General features: G+C 41.7%; 1 protein-coding gene across 1 annotated transcript in view; it reads left to right on the top strand.

Moving 5' to 3' along the window:
* The window catches only part of KLHL14 (kelch like family member 14), a 63362-nt gene that overhangs the window by 22200 nt on the left and 15628 nt on the right, over positions 1-25534 (top strand). Inside the window, exon 4 of the mRNA XM_069854039.1 lies at positions 23247-23336. Within this exon, the coding sequence (XP_069710140.1) occupies positions 23247-23336 (90 nt within the window). The remainder of the gene's footprint in view (positions 1-23246; positions 23337-25534) is intronic.

Genomic DNA, 25534 nt, shown 5'->3' with positions numbered 1-25534 from the left:
TGAGCAAGCATTAGCATATTGCTAAGGCAGAAGTCTTGATATTATCCACTAGACAGATGAAATAAATTGGCAGATGTATGTAGAAATGGTATGAGTACGTGTATGTGTATGTACATGCTCACATGTATCCTTCTTAAATAAACACACTGATTGCATCAAAAGCTAATTTTAAACATAAATTCCATCTATATTCTCGATTTTTATATTTAGCCCCTTTTAAAATATTCAAACCAGGAAAACACAGTCACAGAAGAAGAGAGTTCATATCCAGAAAAGTTGACTGATCAGTGTAACTATCCAGCTTTAAGTCTGGATTTAGATTTATCCAGTGTGGTCAGACATATTGCCAATGAGACACATGCTTTACACATACAGGGAAGTGAGAATATAAAAGTGAGAAACAGAAATATAGTGAAGAGTATTTTTTCATGTGTGACATACCAGAGTTTAGCCACAACTCCATTCTAAGATGATGCATGGGAATTCAACCATGCAAGTGCCATTAATGGTGCACGCCTGTGTATCTAAAAGCAAGACAAAGCACTACGAATAACTGAAAATGTAAAACGTTCTCACAATGAACCCTGTATTTGTGCCTTAAATATAGTTTTCTTATGCACTATCATTTGAGGTAACTTTCAAGAAATGTCCACTCTCTCTCTGTATATCTGGGTAGAGGAGGCAAGGAAAACTTTGGCAGCAGGCTGGCCAACTTGTTGAGGTGGGTTTAAACTGAGGGACTTGGGGTGGGGGGGTTCGACGTGGCAATGCTTACACATTGTGGTTTCCCACAGCCGCCTCCTCCAGAAACTGATGTGTTGCAGTCTAGACAAGTGGTCTGTGCAGTGGGTGGGGAAGTGGCTTACCGGCTACACCCAGAGGGTGGTGGTAAATAGTTCTTTTTTAAACTGGCTATCTGTCACAACTGGGGTCTCCCAGGCACGGACACTGGCTGCAGCACTGTTTAGTATTTTCATATGCGATGTGGATGATAGGATCAAGTGTACTGTGGTGAAGTTTACTGATGATACCAAACTGAGTAGGGAAGTGGACACTTTGAAAGGGAGAGCCACCCAGCAGGAAGACCTGGATAGGCTGCAAGAGGGGGCTAAACAAGAACAAGGACAAGCGTAAGGGTTTTCACCTGAGAAAACACGATGCAGGGGTGCAGCACATGCTGGGACCTACCCTTGCATCAATAAGGACATCACCAGTAGGGATAAAGAAGTCGTTATCCCACTCTAGTCAGTGCTTCTCAGGCCACACCTGGGACACTGTGTTCAGTTTTGGTCCCTACTATGCAAAAAAATTGTAGATAGGCTGGATAGGATCCCAAGAAGGGCCACAGAGACAATCAAAGAGCTCAGAAAGCTGCCATATGAGGAAAGGCAGAGAGAACTGGGTCTGGTCAGCCTTGAGAAGAGAAGGCTTAGGGAAGACTTTATCACCATGTTCCAGTATTTAAAGGGTGGCTACAAAGGAGATGGAGATTCCCTTTTTACAAGGAGACCCATGGGAAAGATGTAATGGGTACAAGTTACTCCTGGGGAGATTCCAATTAGAAATGAGAAGAAAAGTTTTCACAATGAAAACAATCAGCCATTGGAATAATCTCCCCAGGGAAACTGTGGATTCATCAATGTTGGACACTCTTAGGATTCAGCTGGACAGGGTGCTGGGCTGTCTTCCTTAGACTGTGCTTTTACCAAGAAAGGTTGGAACAGATGATCTCGGAGGGCCCCTCCAAACTGGTATTCTATGACTCCATGATTCTATGACATGATTAATTTTTGGTTTTGATTACAATGTTGTTAGTTTCTGCTTTTACATGGGTGTTACTTGACTGTGTGTATGTTTTGTGATACAACCTCTGGACTCTGTGCTTGGCTTAATCAAGTAACCTGTTTACCTCAAAGAATGAAGGGCTAGTGTAAGTAAACTATTGAACTTTAATTTTTTAAATCATTTCAGTGGAGAATTTCTCCTTATTTATAAAGCAGACTGTTCTGCATACCCCCCTTATATTTTTAAGTGGGATATATTTTAGATTCTGGGTAGCTTTCTCTTCTTGTATTCCCAGTTCCTTTATATCTTGCTATGCTGTGTCTTTGAAATGGTCCGTCCTATTAGTGCTTTCAGTTTGTTTGTGCTGAAGTCCCCACCAGTCTTTCATTTTTCCTTGGCCACATTCTAGCCTTTGTTATGGGCTTGTGAACACCCACCTCTCCGGAAGACAGGCTGTTCATTTTCTTCCACATATACAAAGATTCCTGAATCTACTCAACTTCATCCTTAGAAATTCCACTGGCAAACAGTTAAGTTCAGGTAGTCCAGAAGTGTTACTCAAATGTACTGTTCACCGCCTCTGCTCAGCCAGGACCATTTGCGGTTGAAAATATGAGTGGCACAAGAGAAGAAGGCACAGCCCCATTCTAAGACATCCTTAAGCAGGGAATTGAGACAGCACAGGGCAGAGCAATGGATCACCCCAGGTAAGAAGGCAGCAGGTGTAAAGCAATTCAAGACAGCCGGCATGGCTTCATCAGAGGCAAGTCCTGCCTGACCAACCTAGTGGCCTTCTATGATGGAATGACTACATCAGTGGACAAGGGAAGAGCTATGGATGTCATCTATCTGGATGTCTTCTATTTGTAAGGCCTTTGACAGTGTCCCCCACAACATCCTTCTCTCAAAATTGGAGAGGCAGGGATTTGATGGGTCGACTGTTCAATGCGTCAGAAACTGGTTGAAGAGTCACATCCAGAGGGTGGTGGCCGTTGCTCAATGTCCAGATGGAGATTGGTGTTAAGTGGTGTCCTTCAGGGATCTGTATTGGGACCAATACTATTTCGTATCTTCATCAGTACATAGACAGCGGGCACGAGTGCATTCTCAGCAACACCAAGCGTCTTTGCAGACAACGCCAAGCGGAGTGGTGTGGTTGACACACCTGAGGGATGGAATGCCATTCAGAATGACCTGAACAAGTTTGAAAATTGAGCCCATATGAACCTCATGAGGTTTGACAAGGCCAAGTACAAGGTCCCACATCTGAGACCTTGGGTTGGGCCATTCCCTGGTATCAACACAGGCTGAGGGATGAAGGGATTGAGAGCAGCCCTGCAGAGAAGGACTTCGGGTTGCTGGTGGATGAAGAGCTGAACGTGAGCCAGCAATATGCGCTTGCCGTCCAGGCAGCCAACTCTGTCCTGGGCTGCAGCTTAAGAAGTGTGTCCAGCAGGTCGAGTGAAGTGATTCTGTCCCTTTACTTCACTCTGGTGAGAGCCCACCTGGAGTGTACTGCATCCAGGTCTGGACCCCTCAGCACAGGAAGGACATAGACCTGTGGGAGTGGGTCCAGGGTGGGGACACAAAAATTATCAGAGGGATGAGACACCTCTGCCTGTGAAGAAAGTCTGAGAGTGTTCAGGTTGTTCAGGCTGTAGAAGAGAAGGCTCTAGGGAGACCTTATTGTGGCCTTTCAGTACTTAAAGGGGGCTTGTAAGAAAGATGTAGACAAACTTTTTAGGTGGACCTGTTGTGGTAGGGCAAGGGATAATGGTTTTAAACTAAAAGGGAGTAGATTTAGACTAGATATAAGGAAGAATTTTTTTTTACAGCGTGGGTGGTAAAACACTGGAGCAGACTGCCCAGAGATAGATGCCTCATCCCAGGAAATATTCAAGGCCAGACTGGTCAAAGTCACTGAGCAACCTGATGTAGTTGAAGATGTCCTTGCTCCCTGCAGGGGGGTTGGACTAGATGACCTTTAAAGATGCCTTCCTAAACTAACCATTCTGTGATTCTATGAAGACAGGCAAGTTATCAGGTGATCTGTGCTATTTACATAGCAGATGCTGATGTCAGGCTTCTGTGGAGATGTCTCGCAAAGAAAGCTGTTGGTTCCTGGAGATGCTGGTCCCTGCTATAGAATTGCAAGTACATCAAAACCTTTGACTCAAGACTTTCCTCCTGGATCACAAAACTTTTTCTACCTCATTTTTCAACTTGAGTTACACATCATTACAAATTGCCTGAGGATGACTCTTCTATTTTGTAGCAACTTACACAGTTTTGTTCCAAGGCAAAATAAAAACAAATTCCTTCAAACGTTGTTACAAAAACAGCGTTGTATCAGAATGTCCCTTTTAAACTGAACAACTTTTATGAGGTGTGGATGAGGCACGCAGTTGATGTTCAAGTCCCTGCTTTGCTCAAGTCAGAGTACAATTTTTTAACTTATGAATCCCTTATGTATGTCCCAATGGGTATTTCACTGCCCCACCAAAGACAGTTTTGTCCAGACTTGCAAGGCTAACTGCAAACCAGAAACTGCGTAGCTACAAATAGCAAGTTGCCATGACTTCAGTGGTAAATCCAGGTGAGCAACAGAGCATAAATATTTAGGCTGAACGCAATCCTAAAGGATCTGCAATGTTTAGAGTCATCTCTGCCTGTGGACGTCATGTGTCTGCTATGACTACACATATTCCAGTGCAGTAGGAACTGGGAGCTGTGTAGTTTTGTCTTCTATCCAAAGCAAGTGTCTCACCTGGCTAGATACAGATTTCAGTAAAGTCACATAATTGTAGTGAAAGAAAATATTGTCAAAAATGTTCTCACTAGATCTGTTTGTGTAGGTCCCTTTATACTATTTGGCCATTGTCCACCTGGAATAACTTCCATGCTGCAAACATGGCTTTCTGTTGCTAAGATGATTTCAGCTAAAATGTGTCTGTTTATTTTTACCTAGTTGCTCTGGGATTTATATAGCATTAATGGGAGCTAGGCATGTATGGGGATGAAAATGAACTATGGTGTGTATTTCTAGTCACTTACTTTAGAAAGTATGCCCTTTTTTCAGTATCTAATGTAATCTTGATTTTATGTAGAAATTATTTGAAACAGGATAGTAAAGCATGACTAGCTGGGCAAAATGTAATCATAAAAAAATCTTATAGAAATTGTGAGACTTTTTTGATAAATAGATATGTGGTTTATAAATTTTCTCCTCTCAAATGTTCATAAAACAAAAGGCAGTTTCCTTCCAAGAAGTGTTTTGTACACAGTTATTTGTAATACTCATTTCAGAAGTCTGCTTTATCTTTCTCAGTTTTCCAAGTGCGATTAATGGCAAGAAGCATACATTTTGCATCCTCAACTTTATTTGTTATTTTATATCCTTATTGCATTGTAGTGGCTTATTGTTTGTAGGAAGTTGTTTCTTTCAATTTTCCTTTATTTTCTCATAGCTTGGTTGAGTTCTTTCCTCCCTTTCCCTCCCTATCCCTTCCCCCTTCCCTACCTGCCCCCCTACTTCTGTACCTTTCCTCTGTTTAAGACAGAAATAAAATTTATTACAGACTTATGAGGTTTTCTCCTAAGCTCTCTGTCTCATACCAGGTGTTCTATGAGCTACTGCTTTCATTTAGCTGAATGCTGGAGTAAGTATCTGCAGGAACAGACCAATATGTCTTTACGGGGATGGGTTTTGGTATGTTGTTTTGTCATATTTATATATCGTGATTCTACTTCCAAATGGTGATTGTGCTACTATAGGGTATGCAACTGCAGAATGACTGTTCACTCGAGAAAAAGTGTTAACAAATTGAATAGTAATGAATTAACCTGCAGAAAAAGCATTTTGCCCTAGTACACAGAATCCCTGCATAACTAGAGCATATAATTTTAAATGAAGCAGGCTCTAGGAATGCCTCAATGGGTGTGATGTCGACAGTAGCTCATAATTCATGGATATGAGTTATGGCTGAATATCAGGAAAAAACTTCCTGACATTGAGATCTATTAGGTTGTGGAATAATCTCCAGTGGGAAATGGTGGAAATCCCATTGCTTAAGATCAGATTGAGCACAAGGAAAGGTACAGATTCTGGCCTGGCCTCAATCTTTTAGGGCAAATTAATTAATTGCTTTAACATATGCCTCCCTGTCAGTCTAGACAAGTGATGTCCTCTAGTATTTGCTGGGCAGGAGCAACGAAGGGAGCTGTAGAATGAGCTACCATACCTCACCCCATGACCCTGATGTCTCTACTTGTAAACAGATCGCCCCCAGGGATGAAAAAGACTTTGAGCCCCTCGAGAACTGCCTTGGAGAATCACTGTGCTTGCTTCATGGGGGCTTTGGCTTGAGACCTGGGGCTGCCTGCGCAGCTTGCAGCTCTGTTGCCGAGGGGATCACGCCCACCCTATGCACATGGTGCAGGATGCCTCTGGTCCTCCACCTGGGTCCATTGATGCCCTAAGACTCAAACTGCTCTTATGAGTTACCTCAAAGTAACAGGCACAAAGGGGTGGAAGATAGTGTTGCGGTCTCCCAGAGCGGTCTCTTTATGATGGGACACCAAGTCAAATGAATTAAGTCATGTCAGAAGAGTGTCTGAGGGTGCAAGGCATAAGCAGGTGGTGTCAATGGGCTGGGGTGAGGTGCAGAAGCCCAGCACGGAGTAGTCTTACCCATAGTAAGACCTATGCAGTGCTACAGACTAGGAGAAGTCTGGCTGGAAAGCTGCCTGGAGGAGAAGGACCTGGGGGTGTTGACAGCCGACTGAACATGAGCCAGCAGTGTGCCCAGGTGGCCAAGAAGGCCAATGGCATCTTGGCTTGTATCAGAAACGGCATGACCAACAGGTCCAGGGAGGTTATTCTCCCTCTGTCCTCGGCACTGGTGAGACCGCTCCTCGAATACGGTGTTCAGTTCTGGGCCCCTGACCACAAGATGCTCACCTGCATCCATGTGAACTGTGTGTGAGTGCTGAGGTATGGGGCGTGAGCTATGGCACCCTGGCCATGTGGCATGAGAATTCCCTACTCAGGCTTCTTGGGAGCTGCTCTAAAGGGCAGCAAAAGGGAACTGGAGTATTTTTCCACTGTATGAACGTCTGTTATCCATGAACCCAAGTAAGCCCACCTGGATGCTCACTGAACTCTGCAAGCACCCAGTGCTTCCAGTGGCTGATGTGCGCCTGTTGTTTTCAGTAACAAACTATCTGAGACTGAATCATATTTAAATTTCCCATTTTGTTACAAGTAGATAATGTACTTAATGCACACAATTTAGCTTTAATTTAGGGGGGGAAGGTCTTTGACTCTCAAGACTGCTACGGCTGCAGCTACAGCTACAACAGGAGGTCTTCTGCCCTCATGCATGTGAAAATCAAAGGCAGAATTTTACTCCCAAATTAACTCATTGGCTGGATGCAAAACTGAAAGAAAATCCTTATGACCAGCTTATAAGTGTATATAATGAAAAATTACAACAGCAGAAAAATTTATTCATATCATATCTCTAACTCAGCAAAGTATTAATCACATTGATGTTCAGCAGTGTGTTTAAATACATGCTTAAGTACTTTACTAAGTACTGCCTGAAAAGAACTCTATATGACGGTGCATTAACATAGGACAGAATTTATCTGTATACTCTCTCCAGCAAATTACAATTATTTTAAGCACTGTGGCAGCCAGTAGTACAGAGCTGGATGATCTGTGTTGTCAAAAATCCAGACTTCTGGCTAGTCCCTGTGCAGTCCTTGTCTCCTATCTGCATTACCACTAATGTCTGTACAAGCTCGTTTAAACTTTGTTTTATTCAGCAGAATCACAACTGCTGGAATCAGCTGGGCATTTACTGGCTCACATTAACTTCAGCTCCAGGAGAGAAAGATATGTCCAGGGCAGAGGTGCCCCATGTACAGATTTATGCAGGTCTGAAGCCTCCAGCTTAAGTCTTATTAATGTGTGGGGTGATTCAGGGGTTTTCTGTGCTGGGGCACCCAGCAAGGTTTGAGCCACTGTCCTCCTGTCAGCTCTTGGTCTGCCTGCAGTACAGCTCCAAGAAATGATCATTTTAGTGCTCAGAAGTTTGATTTTTCTTAACTGCAAAGATTTACAACAGCAATAAAGTCTTGACATAGCGTCCCTTTTCCTGAAGCTACGATCTGGCTTGATTCCAGCTGCTTGATTTTAACAGCCTGGCCTCCTCTTAGAGAGGCAGGGCTGCCATGGAATGGGCTTTCCCCGCAGGTAAAACATTGCTGGTTCCCACCTGAAGCAGTTGTAGTCACTTGAGGGCTTTCATTTGAAACTTTCAATACTGGAAAATAATTTATGGTCCTCAGAGAAAATAACTGATTCCTTAGAGAAAAGTCCTTTACACAGCACAGAACAGTAAGTAGGGTTCAACAGGAGTGAAGATGCATCTTTAAATAATAGAAATTTTTCTTTGAGTAATGCTAAATTTGCTGTGTCAAGAGAAAATGTTTTCATACAGAAAACTTCCATTCATCTATCACCTTCTATTGAATTGACCCAAAAAAATTCTTCTGAGGCTGTCCGTTTCACCATACAACACCAAAGTTATTTGCCTCTGCTTCTGAAGTCGTTAATAACATTTTTGCAGTATAGAAAAAGTGTTCTTGAGAGCTCTGCATTTCCCCCAATGCTCAAGAGCTTTGCAGGGGCACAGGGGTTACAGAGCAGCGGAGTGCTGTACGTGCCCCTGGGTGCATGGCCAGGGATAGGAAGTCTTCTGTTTGCAGAAGCAAGGCTATAGAGGTAGCACCAAAGTACTGGAAGACTGATTGCGCACCGATTCTGGGGGTAAGGAGCCCCATGGAGAGTGCAGGCAGGGTGAAAGTGCTGGCTTTGGTTGGTAGTTCATTGTGGGTTATGTAGAAGGGCAGATGCCAGAGCTGCCTGCTGGGTCTGCAACTGGAATTCATCCTGGGTGGGCTGCAGAGGTTGGTGCAAAAATGTCATGCAAGCCTCACAGAAAAAAAAACATAAGCAAGGGAGAGCCTAGGCTGTTAGAGGTAAGAAAAGTAAACTCCATGGACCAAATTCATACTACTTCATGCAATTTAGTGATGAAATCTATTATGAATTTAGAATTTAATGTCCACTCTACTTTTAAATGTCCTGTGGTAGTCCGCTGGAGCAACCCACAGACAGATACTAATAATCTGGAAAGAAATATTTGACTTACCCATTTGTGGATCGTTTCTATATGCCTTTTTAATGTGTTTGTGCCACCAGTGGATACAGCACCTGCTGAGCTTGGGCTCTAGACCAGTTAAGACCTTTAAAACAAAAGAGAACCTGAGAGTACACCAGACAGGGCTAAGTCAGAAGCATGAAGTTTGTTCGGTTATTGCTATACCACACCATAAAAATTATGGTACTCACAGTTCTACCCTGAGGCTGTCCCCTCAGGGTGCAACAATAACACTGCCCTTTGTCATGCTTCTAAATGAAACCTAACTGAGTGCCTAATTCTGATTTTTTTCAGGGAAGTTGCTGCCGAGTTGCATTAGCAGTGTTGCCAACAATTTTATCTCTGATCTTGCACATTTAGTATATTAAGACAAAGCTTTGTGGTTCAACTGATTATTGTTTAAATGGGAGGTTTTGATCTTATGGTTGAAAATTAAAAGTAAATTGAAAGTAAACTGAAGAAAGTCAATTGAAGGGACATCAAGTATTTGCAGTGTCTCGGATTTAGTGGTCCAGATTGTAATTTTTGAAAATGATTTGGGTTATCAACACTTGTACTGTAGAGAAGGGAGATGTGTACAGATCTGTAATGAGATTTGAAGACAAGGATTTTGAAAAAAAGCTTAGTATCCATGTTTATCAAAACTATATTTATGCACCCTGGCATTGCAATGGGAGTTACTGTAGATGTGAACTCTGAGTGGCATTGATCTCAGCAAGTATACCAAACATGCTTTTGTAATCTAGCAGAATGCCAGAAACTGCTCCTTTATTTCAGAAAACAAAATAATTATGGGGACTTATTATGAGAAAGTCTGTGTACAGCTGATCATATGGAACTGTCTTTGCAGACTCAATGTCTGAAGTTTGGCTTTAAGGATGCTATAGAATTTAACTAAAGGTATTTCTGTAATAAAAGCACCAAACTGCTACTGGGGATATGTGTTGTCAGTGGTAAAAATCCAACAGGATTGAACTGTTTAAATAAGGTATACGGGCATATGGAGTAGGTTGATTTCACCAGCTCTTTTTCAGGTAGTTGGTATTATTGTTTGTTTGTCATCTGTGTGAGTCTAAATCTTCTGTAAATTTATTATAGTCAAAGGATTGCAAGAGATACAGCTCATCTACTTTTCTCCAAGGTAGCACCCACTAGTTGAGCCACAGTGCCTGCTAGTGCTCGTGTTCCTAGGTGATTACAAATGTAAGATAAAATGTGTTCTTTTAAACAATCTAATCAGTGCTTTAAGGTAGTTTAAGCTAGTGGTGTTTTCTAATTGTGAGAGACTAAAAGCAATTACTGCAGCCCAGCTGATAAGTGGTGACTTTCACAAGCACAGTGCTAAACCCAAGCAATTGCATTGATCATCTGTTCATGCTCTGTAGTATGAATCAAACCTCTTTGTATCAGTGGTAACCTAATTTGTGTAAAACCACATTTATAAAGACGGCAATTGACAGTGTGCTTACCCCTGTCAGTACTGCTGCCCAGGGCTGTGAGCATCCCCAGCAGCTGGCCTCAGGTTGTCTTCCTCTGCTGAGTGGGAGGAGGAATTTCTCTACCCATGCCAAACAAGCAAAAGAAAAGACTGACTTCAAAATTATCCTGGCTTTTTTCTCTCCTTCTCTTGGCCATGGAGAAGAAGAGGAGGAATCTGCAGAAGATTGCGAGGCTGCGGTGGGTCATGAGAAGGTGCTGTATGGGAGATCTAGGATATCTGTATTTTTGTGGAAGGCTGAAAGAAGATAGATGTTGGGAAGGAGTGGTTGGGTGTGTTTTGTATACAGGTTTTATAATAACTGGTGTTACTGGGGTGGATGATGCCTCACGAGGGACAGCTCTTGTAAGCAGTTGGGAAAGAGTGAGAAAAGGTATAATTCAGCAGTAGTGCGTAGGTAGGAAGATACTGGTCCCTTCCCACATTCCTGATGCACTTCAGCTTCTGCATGATTCCCAAAATAATTGTTCCTTAAGGAGACAAGAAGAGAGCTTTAATATAGCCACCTTTATGCAGTCCAGTTTGGGGTTAACCTTGAGTAAAGCCCTATGTTTACACTAGAAAGGAGTGACCATTTTAGAAAGGATTTTTTTTTCCCCCTCTAATTCTGTAGGTTATTTTTTGTGTGCGTGTCATGATTTCCTCATGTCCTCTTTCCTCTTCCTTACGCCTCTAATGATGAAGCACGCGCTTTGTCAAAAGAGAGCACGTTGTTTTACCCAGCTTCCAGATCATTATTAAGAGAGAAAGGGAGAGAGACTTGGCGACGTGTTGGTGTGGAAGGGAACCGTGCCTGCTATATTTCACTGGGACTGGCGCATGGACTAGAAAAGCAGATGTGTGCGGACTGCCAGAGAAATCGCTGACTGATCCTCACACAGTCTGGGTTCGGGGAGCTGAGACAAGACGAGTCAAAGCAGGTATGACTGATAACCGTGCCAGAGCCTGAGCACCCGCCGTGCCCATTGCAGGCGGCAGGAGCGCGGTTGGCTCAGCATCCACCAGGATTGATGCTCCGAGCGTTCGCTGGGGTTTGCGTCACTCCATTTGATTTCTTCCCTTTCACGCCGAACACGAGGAACAAGCAGAAGTTCACTGCTTGGGAGGAAGCTGGCTATGTCTATGTCTATGTCTGTTTTTTTTTTTTTATTCTTTTTTTTTTTTTGTGCTGCGTTTCACCCCTTTGTTTTTCGGTTGGCTGCAAAACCTGAAGCCAAAAGATGATTGAAATGCCGCTCCCGGGAGAGGGGGGAGCCGAGCTCACCGCACCCCATCTAGTGGCTTAGCCTCGAACTGCTGCCGGGAGGGAAATGCGGCAGGAGGAGGAAGAGGAGGAGGAAGGCTCCTGAAACTCCGTCCCTGGGCTCTGTGGGTTTGGACTCCACAGCACCTACGTGGGTGATCCAGAGATGCTGAAGCAGCTGCAGGGTAAGGAAGACAGCTGACTGTCAGACTCCAAGCGGATCACACACAAGGGTCTCAGACTAAGCTTCAAAAGAGCGTTAGGCAGATGGTTGTCCCAAGCCCACCAGGGTTAGGAAATGCGAGAACTAAACTGCCTCTGCAGCCTTAATTCAGCCTCTGTTTGCATAAGCGTTAAGATACCATCTCTAATGGTATCACATACTATTATTTGTCACGTGTCAGTGCACAGAAGGGACTATGCTGAATTTCTCCTCACGATATTATGTTTTCTCTGTTGTTTGGCAACTAGATCTTGTCTGTCACGTGCCACTAAAATCTTTTGAAAACATATATTTTTCCCCAACATTTCTTGTATAGTCCTCACAACAACAGGAGCCAACTACTTCATTAGCATTTATTGTGGTATTTTTCACCATCTTCTTTGTGAGGAACATAGTCTGTCATTGTTCCCATTTTGCAAATGAGGAACGGAGGTGCAAGGAGGTTAAAGCCAAAGGCATCCTTTATTTTGGGGTGCCCATTTCAAGACCTCTCAGGCCATGCTTTCCATGCTGCGTCTTCCACCTACTTCAGTTAACAAGAGTGAGAACAGATCATTCCTGCGTATAAGACAAAGGGATCAGAGGAGGCACCCCAAAAATGAAGCACATGTAATTAATGTTCTCAAAACAGGGGAAACAGGTAGTGGTGGAAAAAAATTGGCTTAAGGAACTTGTCTAGCACTGCAGTTAAATTGTGTGGCGAAGGCAGGGCCAGGATTCCATCCTTCAGCTCAAGGCAGAGCTGCCTTAACTGTGAGAAATCCCATCTGTTCCTGCAGCCTCCAGCCTCTCCCTACACATCTTCCACAAGTGAAGCAGCCTCTTACAATCAGAGGTCTTGTTCACTGTTACCTGCTTCATTCCTATGGCAGCTTCATACCCTGCATGGCCATATGGTAGGTGAATCTGTTGCTGTTGTTTCAAGTTCCTTTCTACCCAAATCCTATCCTGTGGTCTTCTCTCCTTCATCATGTCATCACTGGAACTTGTTTGACTCTTAAGTGAGCCTGCTCAGGGCATTAAACCAAAATAATAATATACTCTCTTGTTTTCTGGGTTATTTTTCCAACAAGTTATTGCTTTGAAAGGATTCTCTGAGGGGTGCCAAGGAGACACTGTGCTGGCACAAAGAGGGGCCTGGATTGCCTGGGCTGTGAGAGGAGCAGGGCCACAACAACAGTGTTAGAATCATTTAAACAGTTTTGTATTGTGTGCTGAGTTTGTAGTTTTACAACCACTGTAAGTGCTGCTGCTGGTACATCAGTCCTTCCCTTCTCATGGTCTCACACTCCTTCTAACTCCAATTCATGAAGCCAGGCAGGGAGGCTTAGTGGGGAACAGATCTGGGTTAAATTCAATGCACCTTAAAAAAAAAATAGTGTGTTTTTTTGCTTGTTTATTGCTTGGCTGCATGCATGCATCAGCCATCATAAGAAGTGATAGAACTTGGAACAAGAAAGGGCAGAAATATTTCTTGCAGCAGCCGCTTCTGCAGGTCTCTGCTGTTTGTGGGACTGAATCTTCAGCAAGATGGCCAGTTGGAAAGTGTCATGGTTAGCTGTCAATGGACCATGCCAGCATGAATGAACAAAGAGGTGATAGAGGAGTCTCATACTGCAGCCTCTCACAGTAGCAGTTTGTAACTTCTGAGTGCCCCACATATCCTTGATATTTACATAGACTTAGAGGTAAAGCTGCCTTTTCAAGATAGGCAGAGAAACACTGTGTCATGTTGGCTGGCTTACTGCCTTTTGAATTCAGGCAGTTGCTGGTGGTGGTGGAGGCTATGCACCCCATGAACCAGGGGCAGTAAGCAGCACAAATGTCCACCAAGGTATGCTGACAGGAGTATGAGGAGGGCAGGACTCGGGGCTGTGTATCATTATGTGCTGGTGTGTTCGCAGGTTTTGCCATCTCTTCCTCCAGTCCTAGTACTTTTCTGTTACATCTCCTCTGACCTGACCTGACCCATCTCTGTTCATTTCAGTTTCATTCCCTTCTTGAATTCAGTCTTCGCCAGAATCTGGTTCAAGCCATGGCATAAGGAGTCCAGGTTTTGTTCATGTAAAATCTGTATCTCAGCCTTAGCTTCCCTTCACCAAACTGAAAATGATATTTTCATCAACAATTCTGTTTGCAAAGTTTACTTCTTCAACAAAAAATGCGCACCAGTTAAGTATGTTTTTAAGTATTCGGGATCGATCACACCTACTTTAATGTACTCTGCTGTACATGTTGAATGCTGCAGTCCCAGCATGGCCAGTGATTTAAATTAACCTGACCTTTCATTGTGTTTGTCAGCAGTCCGTAACAATGCACTAGTGTGTGATTTGTGAATTATTTGTGATTCTGTGTGAACATGGTTCAGTCCATGAATTTTGACACCACTTGATTTAAATAGCAGCTGCCCATGTATTTAATTTTAAGAAATGTGGCTTTGCTTCTGTTCCTTGACTGGATGCTTTCTAAATCCGCAAAGAGTTTTTGAAGAGAGAATAAAATTTCTGGTATGAGTGCCCATATGGAGTGAATTTTTCTGATAGTTATGATTAGACTTCAAAACACATTTTTATAGCTGTTTTTTTGAAAGTATTATGCAGTACTGTTATTATAGAAAGCAAAAGAAAATTAACGTTAATTTAGTCCAAATCTATGAATGGATTTTTTTTTTCAGATATGCATTCTCATTTCATCTTCTGTGTATAGATTTACAAGTAAGTGGTCTGTGCCAATTTTACATAGGTATGTTGCTTTGCTGCCCAGGTCGAGTTTCCTTGCCTGAATTTGAAAACTGCCTGTTAGTCTGCCATTTCCCCTCCTTGGAAGCCCATCTGTGGGGAGGGCTGGAAGAGCAACTTTTCTACCTGGTTTCTGTTGGAGAAGTCAGTCTTTGGTGTTACATAATTTGTGTGGATTGATTCTTGTGTTTCCTTCTATGTTTGCTTGCCTAGTGGTTAGTATATTTTGGAGTGGGCTCTTACCACCCATTCTGAGCAAAAAGAATACTATAAATTTTACTTAATTATAAATTGTATTTAATTCTGTCCGTCATGGGAAAATTGTCAACAGTGAGACAGCCCTGTCCTGGTACCTGAACAACCATTTTGGTGGTGATGAGAATGTCAAGCTTGGCCAGGGCATCTCCAAGTGCCTTTTTTTCATCAAGGTGCTGGTAGGGACATGCAGAATCAAGGGAAAATTTGTGCTGCAGTCCTTGCTCAGACAGCAATATTCCTGCCTGTGAGTATGTGTCAAAGCACAGCAGCCCCAGTGGCTCTGAGAGGACAGACCTCAATCAAGTCCATCCAAGAGACGAGGCCAAAGACAGGACTGGAGACACGCTGCAACATACCTACATGGGGTCCATCTAGTCCAGGTCCGAGTGCCCAGACCTGAGCCAAAATGAAGCTCCTGTGCCCATGATGGTGTGGGTAGAGGCCATAAGCCAGACAAAGTCATTAAGTCTTGTTGATGCCCTGACAGTATGTTGTCTGAGTGGCATGTCCATTAAAGATGAACTCAGCCTTATTGCAGTCCCTGGCAGGGACTCCTGAGCTTTCTTTAGACAGCTTAGGTATGTTAACGTAATACTACATGGACATTTCTATTTCTGCGTGCTGTACCTGGGCATGCTGGCACCTAGGCATCTTGGAGTTTCAGGTAACTTCAGATACCCAGATGCCTTCTGGGGAAGAAAGCATTTTTTTAAGTTTTTTTCCCAGTGATAAGCACTGGGACAGAGCCTCCCAGTTTTATGTCTGGTGCTTCAGGTATGTACTGGACTCTTGTAAACCAAACATTTTGTTTATGAGTACTGAAGTAGTTAAAAGGAAAAGTAAAAAAATCTGTAACAGTGTAATTCTGAAGGTTTCAGTTATCTATTATGAGTGAACTTAAGTTTATCAAAACCACTGTTTTAATATGGTGAAATAGGGACACATCCCTTCTCCAATGGGAAACCACATTTTTCTTTTTCTCCTGGAATAAATGTAAGACTAAGTGGGAAAAAAAAAAAGCCTTTTGGTTGCTCTAAAAAAATATGCTAGTTAAGAACAGAGAGCTGTATAGGAAGTACTGAGACCAAGAGAGAAAATGGTGAAAGATTTTACTTTTGGGGCAATGGGGGCCAAGTAAGATCTTGCTGCATGTGATGAATGCTTTTAAAGACATGGGTCCCTGAGCAGCACCAACAGGATCTGGACAGGAAAACACAAGGAGTTGCTGTGGTTGTCCTGAGCTTGGAAGATTATCTTCAGAGGAGACCAGGAGAACAAGTGCATTTCAAGGTCAAGTAGAAATTCAGCCACAAATGGGTGCAACTGATCCCAAGCAGTTGGTTGTTAAGACACCACTCCTGGTTGGAGTCTTCCATCCTTTGGCACTGCTAGAAAAGGAAATGCACGTCCTTGAGCTGACATATGGGAGGATTTGAAAGCCTCCAGTGGGACAAAATAGTATTTCTTTCTGGAACTTTCTGGCAACTCTGCCATAGTTTTCTCCCATCAGGGTCTATTCATCATTTCCTTCAGGAGGAGATTATGTTGTGCGAAATGTAATGCATGAATGTTTCATCATGACACTGTTACGATGTGACAAGGTGTCATTTCGGCAGTAATATATGTTGGGCTCTACTTTAGAGACCGTAAATCCAGACCAGAGTAGGTACACAGCATATTCCATTGGGGGGCAGCCGCCACTGAGGTAACATTGCATAACACATGGTGGTAGACGACAGATAGAATCATAGAATCATAGAAAAACCAGGTTGGAAAAGACCCACCGGATCATCAAGTCCAACCATGTCTTCTGATTAACAGTCCATGGGAATTGGTGTGGTATCTGGATGGCTGGGGGCAGCCTTCACCAAGTTGATGGGTATGTAGAGGATAAACCAAGAGGAATCGCCACTTTGAACCTTCTCACAGGACCATGCATTACATCTTCTTGCTCCACTCAATGCCAACATGTTTGGTATATTCACTTACATGTGCTTCTCAGATGCTATATTGGCCATTTGGCTGGATGTAGTCATTTCCATGGGGGAGGTAGCAAGGGGGAAGAGATGAGTGTACATAGTTTGTTATATGCCGCATGGGGAAGGTTGTGTCAGGATTTTGGTACAGAAACATCAGTTTTTAAGGTGGAAATGCACCTTATTCAGACACTGTTGATCCAATTAGGCAGCTTTATTTTATTATTGAAATGAAATGAAAATATGTGCTCATGGCTTTGGAAATTTATAGGTAAAATTTGTACTTGCAAACAGCCAAATATATGTGTTGCTGAAAACCTGGTAAAACTTCCTGCCATGGGGTGAGTTTCACCAATGGAAGTAAACACATCTGTACTCAGAGCCTACATGCAAGTACCTTGAAAACCATTGATTAGGGGGAAAGAGGGGAGCTGAGCATGCCAGCTATTCCTGATGTTATGTTTGCCTGATTTGGTGCTTCAGCTTCAATTTAAGTGTCTTATTTTAGATGCTTACAAATTAAAAATTTAGCCCAGTAAAACAATTGAATTGACACCAAGACTGAACAGGCCTGGGTGGTGTTATTCCAGAGAATGTATTGAAATCATAATTCCTGACATTGAATGAAAAATTTGATGTTTTCATTAATAACAAATATCTCCATAATTTGAAAGACCTTAATTAATATGAAATATAAGTCACTATATTGTGAATGATTCCAAGGACTTTATCTGCTCACATCATTTTTAATTAGTGCTTATGTTGTCTTGAATTGAGGGTAGGTTTAGGGTGGCATTTTGCCCTTGCTTACTTGCAGCCACAGGTGAAGTAGGGGCTGTGTCCTGGATGAACTCTGCTGGCCTGTGTCCATCTTAACTGTGTTGTGAGTTGCCACAAAACAGACACAGGACTGAAGTGATTTTAAAGTCTCTAGCTGAGCTGATAGAGTTTTCTGTGGTGCAGGCTGGACCAGATGTTTGTCCTTATAGGTGACTTTGAGGCACAGCGCTTCATCTTGATCATCTTTAGATTTTCTAGTTATGGTAACTGCTGTTGGATTGCCCTAGCTTCCCCCAGTAAGTTGACCTCAGACTAAAGACTGGTATTGGTATGTTACTAGAAAAAATGCTTCCCACATACTTGCTTGAAATTGAGGTAAAAGGGTGTAGTTTGGCCATAGGAATGTTAATGGAGGTGTTTGCCATCTACTGTTGATTATTATCCTCTTTTAACTTTGTTTCATTATCTTTTGAGCAGGAAATACCAGTGGGTGAAAACCCAATGCTTTTAAAGTCAATGGCAAAACTTCCTTCATGTTCAGCAAGGCTAGAATTTCATACTTGTTGTGGTCAGTCTTTCCCCACAGTTATTAAATAAAAACAATGTAAGTGAACAATTCACAGAGCAATCCTAGCATTTATTTGTATAACCTCCTTGGTGAGAAATAACAAGTAACATTCAGTAATAAATGCATAGTCTTCCTGCAAATGATGTATGAACCAAAGAAAGGTGAACAGTATCTGATACTCTATTCTCAAGAAATAATTGAACCAGCTGTGGTCTGGCCAGCATTTGGGAGAGAGAGTTTGGAATGAAATGAATATTGTGTCTCTGCCATAAGCAAATCACAGTCTTCTAAAGTGAGTTTGTAGGTGCCTTCTGTACTGGAAAGAGACATCTTCTCAGGTTACTCTGCCCTCTGGAAAGCCATGGAAATCACCAGTTTTCAAGTAGCAGTAGTCGAATACTATGTACCCAACAGGTTAGGCTGTTAATATTGTGGAAGGTCATTATTGACTCCATATGTCCTCTGGTAATCACTTGCGTCATCTCCACAGGTCATTAGAAATGATAAGCATGACTTCTTGATGTGTATAGAGTCTTGAAGGGGCTATGCTCAAGCTGTGCAGTGGCTGAGAAAATTTCTTGGCTTTCATTACAGTATCTGCTATATTCCAAGCAGCTGAACTTTTCAGGGCAGTGAAAAATCTATGGATTTGGTTTTTTAAATTCTGAGTAGAAGAATCAAGTGCAGTTTCTGAAAAAAGTTTTTAGCAGAGGAACGGCTGTATCACAGCTTTCAGAGCTCCTGGGACAAGAGTTATCCCTCTGTGTTGAAAAATACTATTCCTGTTCCCTTTTCTTCCCTGCTAGTGAGCGTTGTAGTGACAATAGATGAGGGATGGCGGATTATAAGAAGGAGGAACTGATGACCCCTTAGTTAATGTATGGAGAACAACCAGATATAGTTTCCTAAGTGTGCAGTTATTGGCAGAAGCTAAGCAAAACTGGGTAAGACAAACAGCACACATTATTGTTTGTTAGGTGAGTGGGATGTGTTTCTGTCACACACACACTGCCATACAAAAGTAATGCCTTTGGAGCATCACTGCATCTGGCTGACCTTGTAGGCGTTAATGATTGAGTGTGTTTGGTTTCATGAGCATTTGACTACAGACTCTGTTTTTGAAAGTAGGTCCCAGAACATTATCTGGTGCCTTTCATTAACTAAGGTTACAAGTGATGAGTTTTTGCATGGGACTTCTATCCCAATCAGATGTGCAGAGTGCTGCTGTCTCTTCCACCTTTGTTTGCATCTGAAGAACATCCATGAGTGTCACCTCCTGCACAATGTCACCAGTGTTTGTGTAGTGAAGTATTTCTTAGTAAACTCATTGCAGTCTTGGATTCCACTGTCTTCCAAATTATTCTGAAGTATAAATCACCCATTTTGTTTTGACCTTGAGAGCTCTCATGTTGCGTATATGTACCTGAGAAATTGCCTTTCACCTTACTAGGCATCTGCTACTGATTATACATAGATTGCCTGGGAAGGGGGCTGGTGGGGTGTTTCCTGTAGAGCTGCTTGGGCTCGATTGTGCTCTTGCTCTAGGAAAGCACAAGTTTGTTAACCATGGACCTCCTGAGCTTTGGGAATTGTGTGTGAGGGCAGGGGCTTGCGGGAGGTGATTTCTGCCCTCTCCGACTGATTTGTTTATATCTGTCTGTACCACATAATTCTCTGGCACCTATCACCTTGGTACCTAAGCATGTTTCTCAAATGATCATGGCTTTTTTTCATCTTCTCTTTTTAATAGTCTTTTCTCCTTCCTTTTAAATCAGAATTTAATAAAGTTGAGAATTCTTGCACAGGGTTTTATAAACATGTGTTATTAAATTTTAAATCTGTTTTGAAAGTGCCTCTATCCTACTCCCTCCTAGTAAAGTGACCTTTTTAAATGGAGGGAAGTGGGTTTAGATGACAGTCATGATAAATGCGGTCATGTTCACTCAATAAAATAAGGCCCAGTGCATTTGAGGATAAATCAGTGAAATGTACAGCCCCACCTGTCTGTCTCCATCATTCATTTCCACTGTCACTTTCACAGTGGCTGATGGATCACAGTTGCTGTAAAATTAGACAGCCTTTAATCTCATTTCATCCTGATTAGCTTCTCCTTACCCTTTCCCTCTAACTCACTGACTGACACGCTAAAAACTCACACCGGGCTGTGTTTGAGCGTGGCATACAAACTTCTCTTCAAATACCCTTTTTGTGGGGCAGGCAGGTGTTCCGCTGAGTTGAAATCAAAAAAGGAGAAGATGAGATTTTCACATCATTAAAGCAAAACAGCAGACAAAGGTTTGTATAGAATTAATGAGAGCAACAGCTTGGCCAGACTATGTGATAGGCCAAATTTTTCCTGTTAAACCCTGGCAAGCCCAATGAGTTTGAGAAGATTGTTTCTACTAAGGGTTGAATTTAGCATGCTCATTGCTGAGTGATTTTGACTATATCTATCTATCTATCTATAACTCATGATTCAGAGGGACCCTGTAACTTGTCAAGGAGGAAGACTGTGGTGTAGGCGACTTTACAATTTCAGTGCCAAAACTCTCTCCGTCTTAGATATCCACAGTATTGTTCCATTCTCTGTGATTTTTTTCACTCCCCTTCCAGCCCCATGGGCAGATTCATGAGACCTAGAACAGAGTTTTTCCCAAAGTTCTACGAGAATCAAAGGCCACAGTAAAAGTCTGCAGTGTTTTATTGCACTCACCTTTCCTTCTGAAACCCAAATACTACCTTCCTTTATAAGGCAAGCTTCCTTTTATCTTTCCCATGAGTTACGGCTGGTAGTTCAGGTCATTCGGGCCCAATCCCATGTCAGTGGGAATGTTGCCATCAAGCTAAGTAGGAGCCAGGATTAAGCCCTTAGTTTTCAAGGTTTAATTATCATCATAACTGTAGGAGTCTTATTGCATAGTTTATATGCATGGGAACAGCAGAAAAGCTTAAAATATAATTTCTTCCTCTACTGGCCCTGTTTGTGTCAGTATGGAGGATAAATAAACAAAAATATTTGTAAAAATGAAAACACAACATGTGAAAAACACACATGTGCTGCCTGCAGACAGTTCTTCTGAAAATGCTAGATCCCTCCAGATTGACCAAAGGAAGAGCCTAGTTAAGAATACAACAACTGGTTCCATAATAGAACAGTAGATGAGGTAAGAATTTAAGCCCCTATGGACTGATTGTAGGGAATCTCTTCTTGAGAAGAGGGGTCCCAAAATGCATCTGAGGAAGACAGCAAATCTCCTGTAGGAGACCCAAATTCACTCTGTAGTACCAGCATCCACAAAATCAAGGAAAGTACTGGGGTTTTGAGAGAGAAAATTTTAAAGTGGTAAAAAGTCTGAGATTAAAGGATGTGATAAATATGGTATAGGGGCTAAGAAGTTAACAAAAATATTTTCATTCTTTCATCCCACTGTAGGTATATATAGGTAGTATAAAATTTTATGCAGTGCCTAGTATAGGATTACTTCCTGGTTATATAAAGTATACTAGTAACAAATAACCTTAATTAATGAACTTCCACTGCACCTGGCTACACAATTTAAGAATTGCTTCACTTACATGACTTGTAAGAGCATTGAGTATGAAAACGATACTCGACCTTTACTAGAAACTAAAAATGTACCTAACTTGTTCATCATTTCCTTGGCAAAAACTTCAGTAAGAGGCTTAAATGAGCCCACTTGATCTTTAAAAAAATGTGTCCTAAGTAACAAAGCTGTGCATATTTCTTCTTATTATTATTTGCATATGCTATACTGCACAACTGCATTCTGAGAAAAATAAAAGATAATAAAACAAATGAAATGAGAGATATATCACCCAAAATAATCCATGTGTGAGATAGGCTGCCTCTTTTTTTTATTTTTTTTGGCATTGGCAAAAGAGCACAAAGTAAGAGCTGGCCCTGAGTCATATTGATTTCCCACTGCACTGGTTTCCTAAGTGCTCTGTTGATCCGTGTCAAGCAATAAGTTCCCTGCCTGTACATGCACATCACCTCCCCATTTGTCCTCACCTAGATTTAAGGTGCCCATATGATGAGCTGAACAAGGACATCATTTTTCTACTGGTGTCACTGGGCCAAAATTACTCTATGTGGTATGATAACTAATGCTGTTTAAGTTTACATTTAGCATAGAGTATCACAATAATACTCTATGGCACACTACAATAGAATATGTGCTTGGTTTTGTATCTGAGCACTTGCAGTGGAAAAATGTAAATTTTAAAAAATAGATTATTCCAACTGTAGTTGGTCCATACTAATGCCAACACCTCCAAAAAAAAAAGGGATATTGCAAACCTAATGCCACAGTTTTGATCTTTGTTAACAAAGGGCTTCCTGATTAGATGAATAGAAAATGTGTGATTGTGCTGCTAATGACATTGTACAGGAAATTAAGCGTATACATTTGGAAAAGGCATTAAATCAGCAGGACCTTAATTTAAAAACTTAAAACTGTATGGAAATGCAGCTTGTTCATTGCTGTGTAATAGAAAGCTACTGAACACACTGACTCTTTCTTGTGGAAACATTACCAGCAGAACAAAACTGGGCTGAGGTTTTTTTTAATGGTTGCTTACATACTAGGATTCCTAGCATCTGCTTATTTTCAGAAAAATATCAAGTAACTTCACCCCTTTTTATAAGTTGTTTTTAGTGCAGCATATGCAGCAGCTGAGTGGGGCAGGGAGACAACTAAGGGATCAGAATTATAGCTCTTTTCCTCGATTATTTGCTAGATCCAATAATGTAAGATTACTCAAAACTGGCTTTATATGCTGCTAACTCAGTGAACACCCATGCTTGGGGTGATGCGTTCCCCTGTTATTTCATACAGATGTCATCCCAGTGTTGTATTTTGTACCTTTGGAAATTTTTGATGGAATCAGTGCCCAGAGCTGACAAATAATTCTTCTTTACTTGCAGTTATGCCATATAACAGTGCCCATCATTGTGTCGTGGAAGTGGAAAACTTCTTGTTTGTGTTGGGAGGAGAAGACCAGTGGAACCCTAATGGTATGTATAGAATATTAAAAGGCATGGACAGCATCTGCCTTCCTCTGTCTGTCTGTCCATCAGCTGATGTAGTCATCAGCAAGGGATTTTGAGGACCCTCGGCCTAATTGTTGAACCTAGTAAAGGCTATATTTAGATATTCATTTAATAAATATCTGGTGCTTTAGCACTAGCATCTCCATCGTTCATCAGCTCCCACATCCCTTGAGAAATGCTACAGGCAGCAGAACAGACTCTTTAAAGTGCATGCACCAGGCAGCAGCTGTTAAGAATTTTAACCTTCATTTCCAGTCTCCTTCCAGTCATAATATAATAATGCAATTGCAGTAGATGAATGCTTCCTTTCTATTGTCAAATCTGATACTTGGAGCTAAAGTTGTTAATGTGTTAATTATCTAGACTCTGAAATTCATAAACTGGTCCTTTCTTTAGTCTTGTGCAAGAGCTTCTTGTATAGATTATCTGCTGCTACCTTCTTTGATTTGATTACTTCATAAATTTACCGCAAAGAGAAATTAAACAATTTAACAGGCTTCTGAGCAAAGCAAAAGGAGAATACCATGCCTTGCAAAATTCACAAAATTGTCAAGACAGTGTTAAAAAGCTTGCACATGAAGAAAGAGTTGTAGTTGTAGCAGTCTGTGTAACAGAGATAATTATGACTGAGAAACCATAAAACAGCTTGCAGGTACACATCTTTACTTTAAAACACCAGAGGATCCAGCTGAAATTACATATACTGCATATATTTTATTGTGAATGCCCCATTTCAGCATCTGCACTAAACCAAATTATAGAAAATTGTTACATCTGTTCACTTCCTAAAATGTGAGACAAACAATTCAGTCCACCCTGTAAGAATGTTTCCGGTGTAGTTAAAAATATCACTAAACATCTTAGGGGAAGAGCCCTTCAGTTCTGTTGTTGGATCTCCTTTATATTAAACAGGAGATGGTGTGGTATCGTTAATGATAATTATTTTTAGGAGCATCAGCCACATCCAGCAACTGAGGGCCCCTCTTGTGCTTGGTGATAGGCATATGGATAATAAAAGGCAAGCTTTGTTCCAGATAGTTGGTAATAAAATAGCCATGTCACATGAAGGATGAAAGAAAAGAAGTATAAATACCCACAACTTAAAGTTGTGGAAACTGAGTCGCAAGGTGATGGAGAGATGTAAGAAAGGGTACAAATCCTGCATCTGAGATAGCAGTCAAATGCAACTGTGAAATGCATAATACTTTAGGTCTGATGTCACCTAAGTCAACTTCTGAGCTGAAGAAAATGCTATAGGATGTGTAACAGCTTCCTTGTTCTGTGAATAACAGAGTTGTAATATAAGCTGCATCGTTTGCTATTGCTTAGCCAGTTCTTACTTGAAAATGATTTGCTTTAAATGTGCATCTACATGGGAACTTCTTGCATATACTGACTTCAATTTATGTAAAGGCCTTTGTCTGCTGTCCTCATAGTACAAAAAGGGCTTCATGTAGACCTAGCCGGAACTATCTTGCCCAGGGCATTACAAGGCTTTTGATTTAAATGAGAATGTGACAGGTGTTTTTCCAGTGCGTGCATTTCTTTTGCCGTCAGAGCCTGCAGGTTCTTGAGAAGTCAGGTGGACTCTGAGGAGCACCCATGTACCCACTGTTACTCCTGTGATTTCTTGATAACCTAGAGAGTGTAGGAGACATTTTTTCCTTTTATTTTTTTTTTTCACATCCTCCTGTGGCTATTCCTTTCCAGTCACAATGGATCCCTGCTTGAGTAGATGTTGATGAGAACAGGTGGGAGAACACAGACATGGATTAAGACCAACCTTTATAATCTTCAGAACCTTTCGCCTTTTGGCTTTGCTCCAGAGACCTTCCTGAAGAGAGCAGAATGGCAACATCTGCATCCTTTTGTCCCATTGTCCTGATTTGCTAATTCCAATTTCTTATCACTTATTACAGTCTCTATATTTGGGCAGGTGCTTCCTAACATGTGTAAACCTCTTGACTGTTGAGATAATAGGTAGAGTTGTCTTGCAAACTGAATTCCAAAATTGAACTGGAGTCAAACCAGTTACACTAGGCAGCTTAAGTAGATCATCCAGTCCTTTTCCTGTCACCACGGGCATTGTATTGTCCCATTTCGTAAATTCTCTAAGATCCATTCAAAATGCTGTTATGTTTTTAAGCCCCTGTTTCTCCTGA

Source organism: Phaenicophaeus curvirostris, chromosome 3 (assembly GCF_032191515.1).
Source record: "Phaenicophaeus curvirostris isolate KB17595 chromosome 3, BPBGC_Pcur_1.0, whole genome shotgun sequence".
Taxonomy (NCBI): domain Eukaryota; kingdom Metazoa; phylum Chordata; class Aves; order Cuculiformes; family Cuculidae; genus Phaenicophaeus; species Phaenicophaeus curvirostris.
The sequence above is the reverse complement of the archived record's forward strand: the minus strand, read 5'-3'. Positions and strand labels throughout refer to the sequence as shown.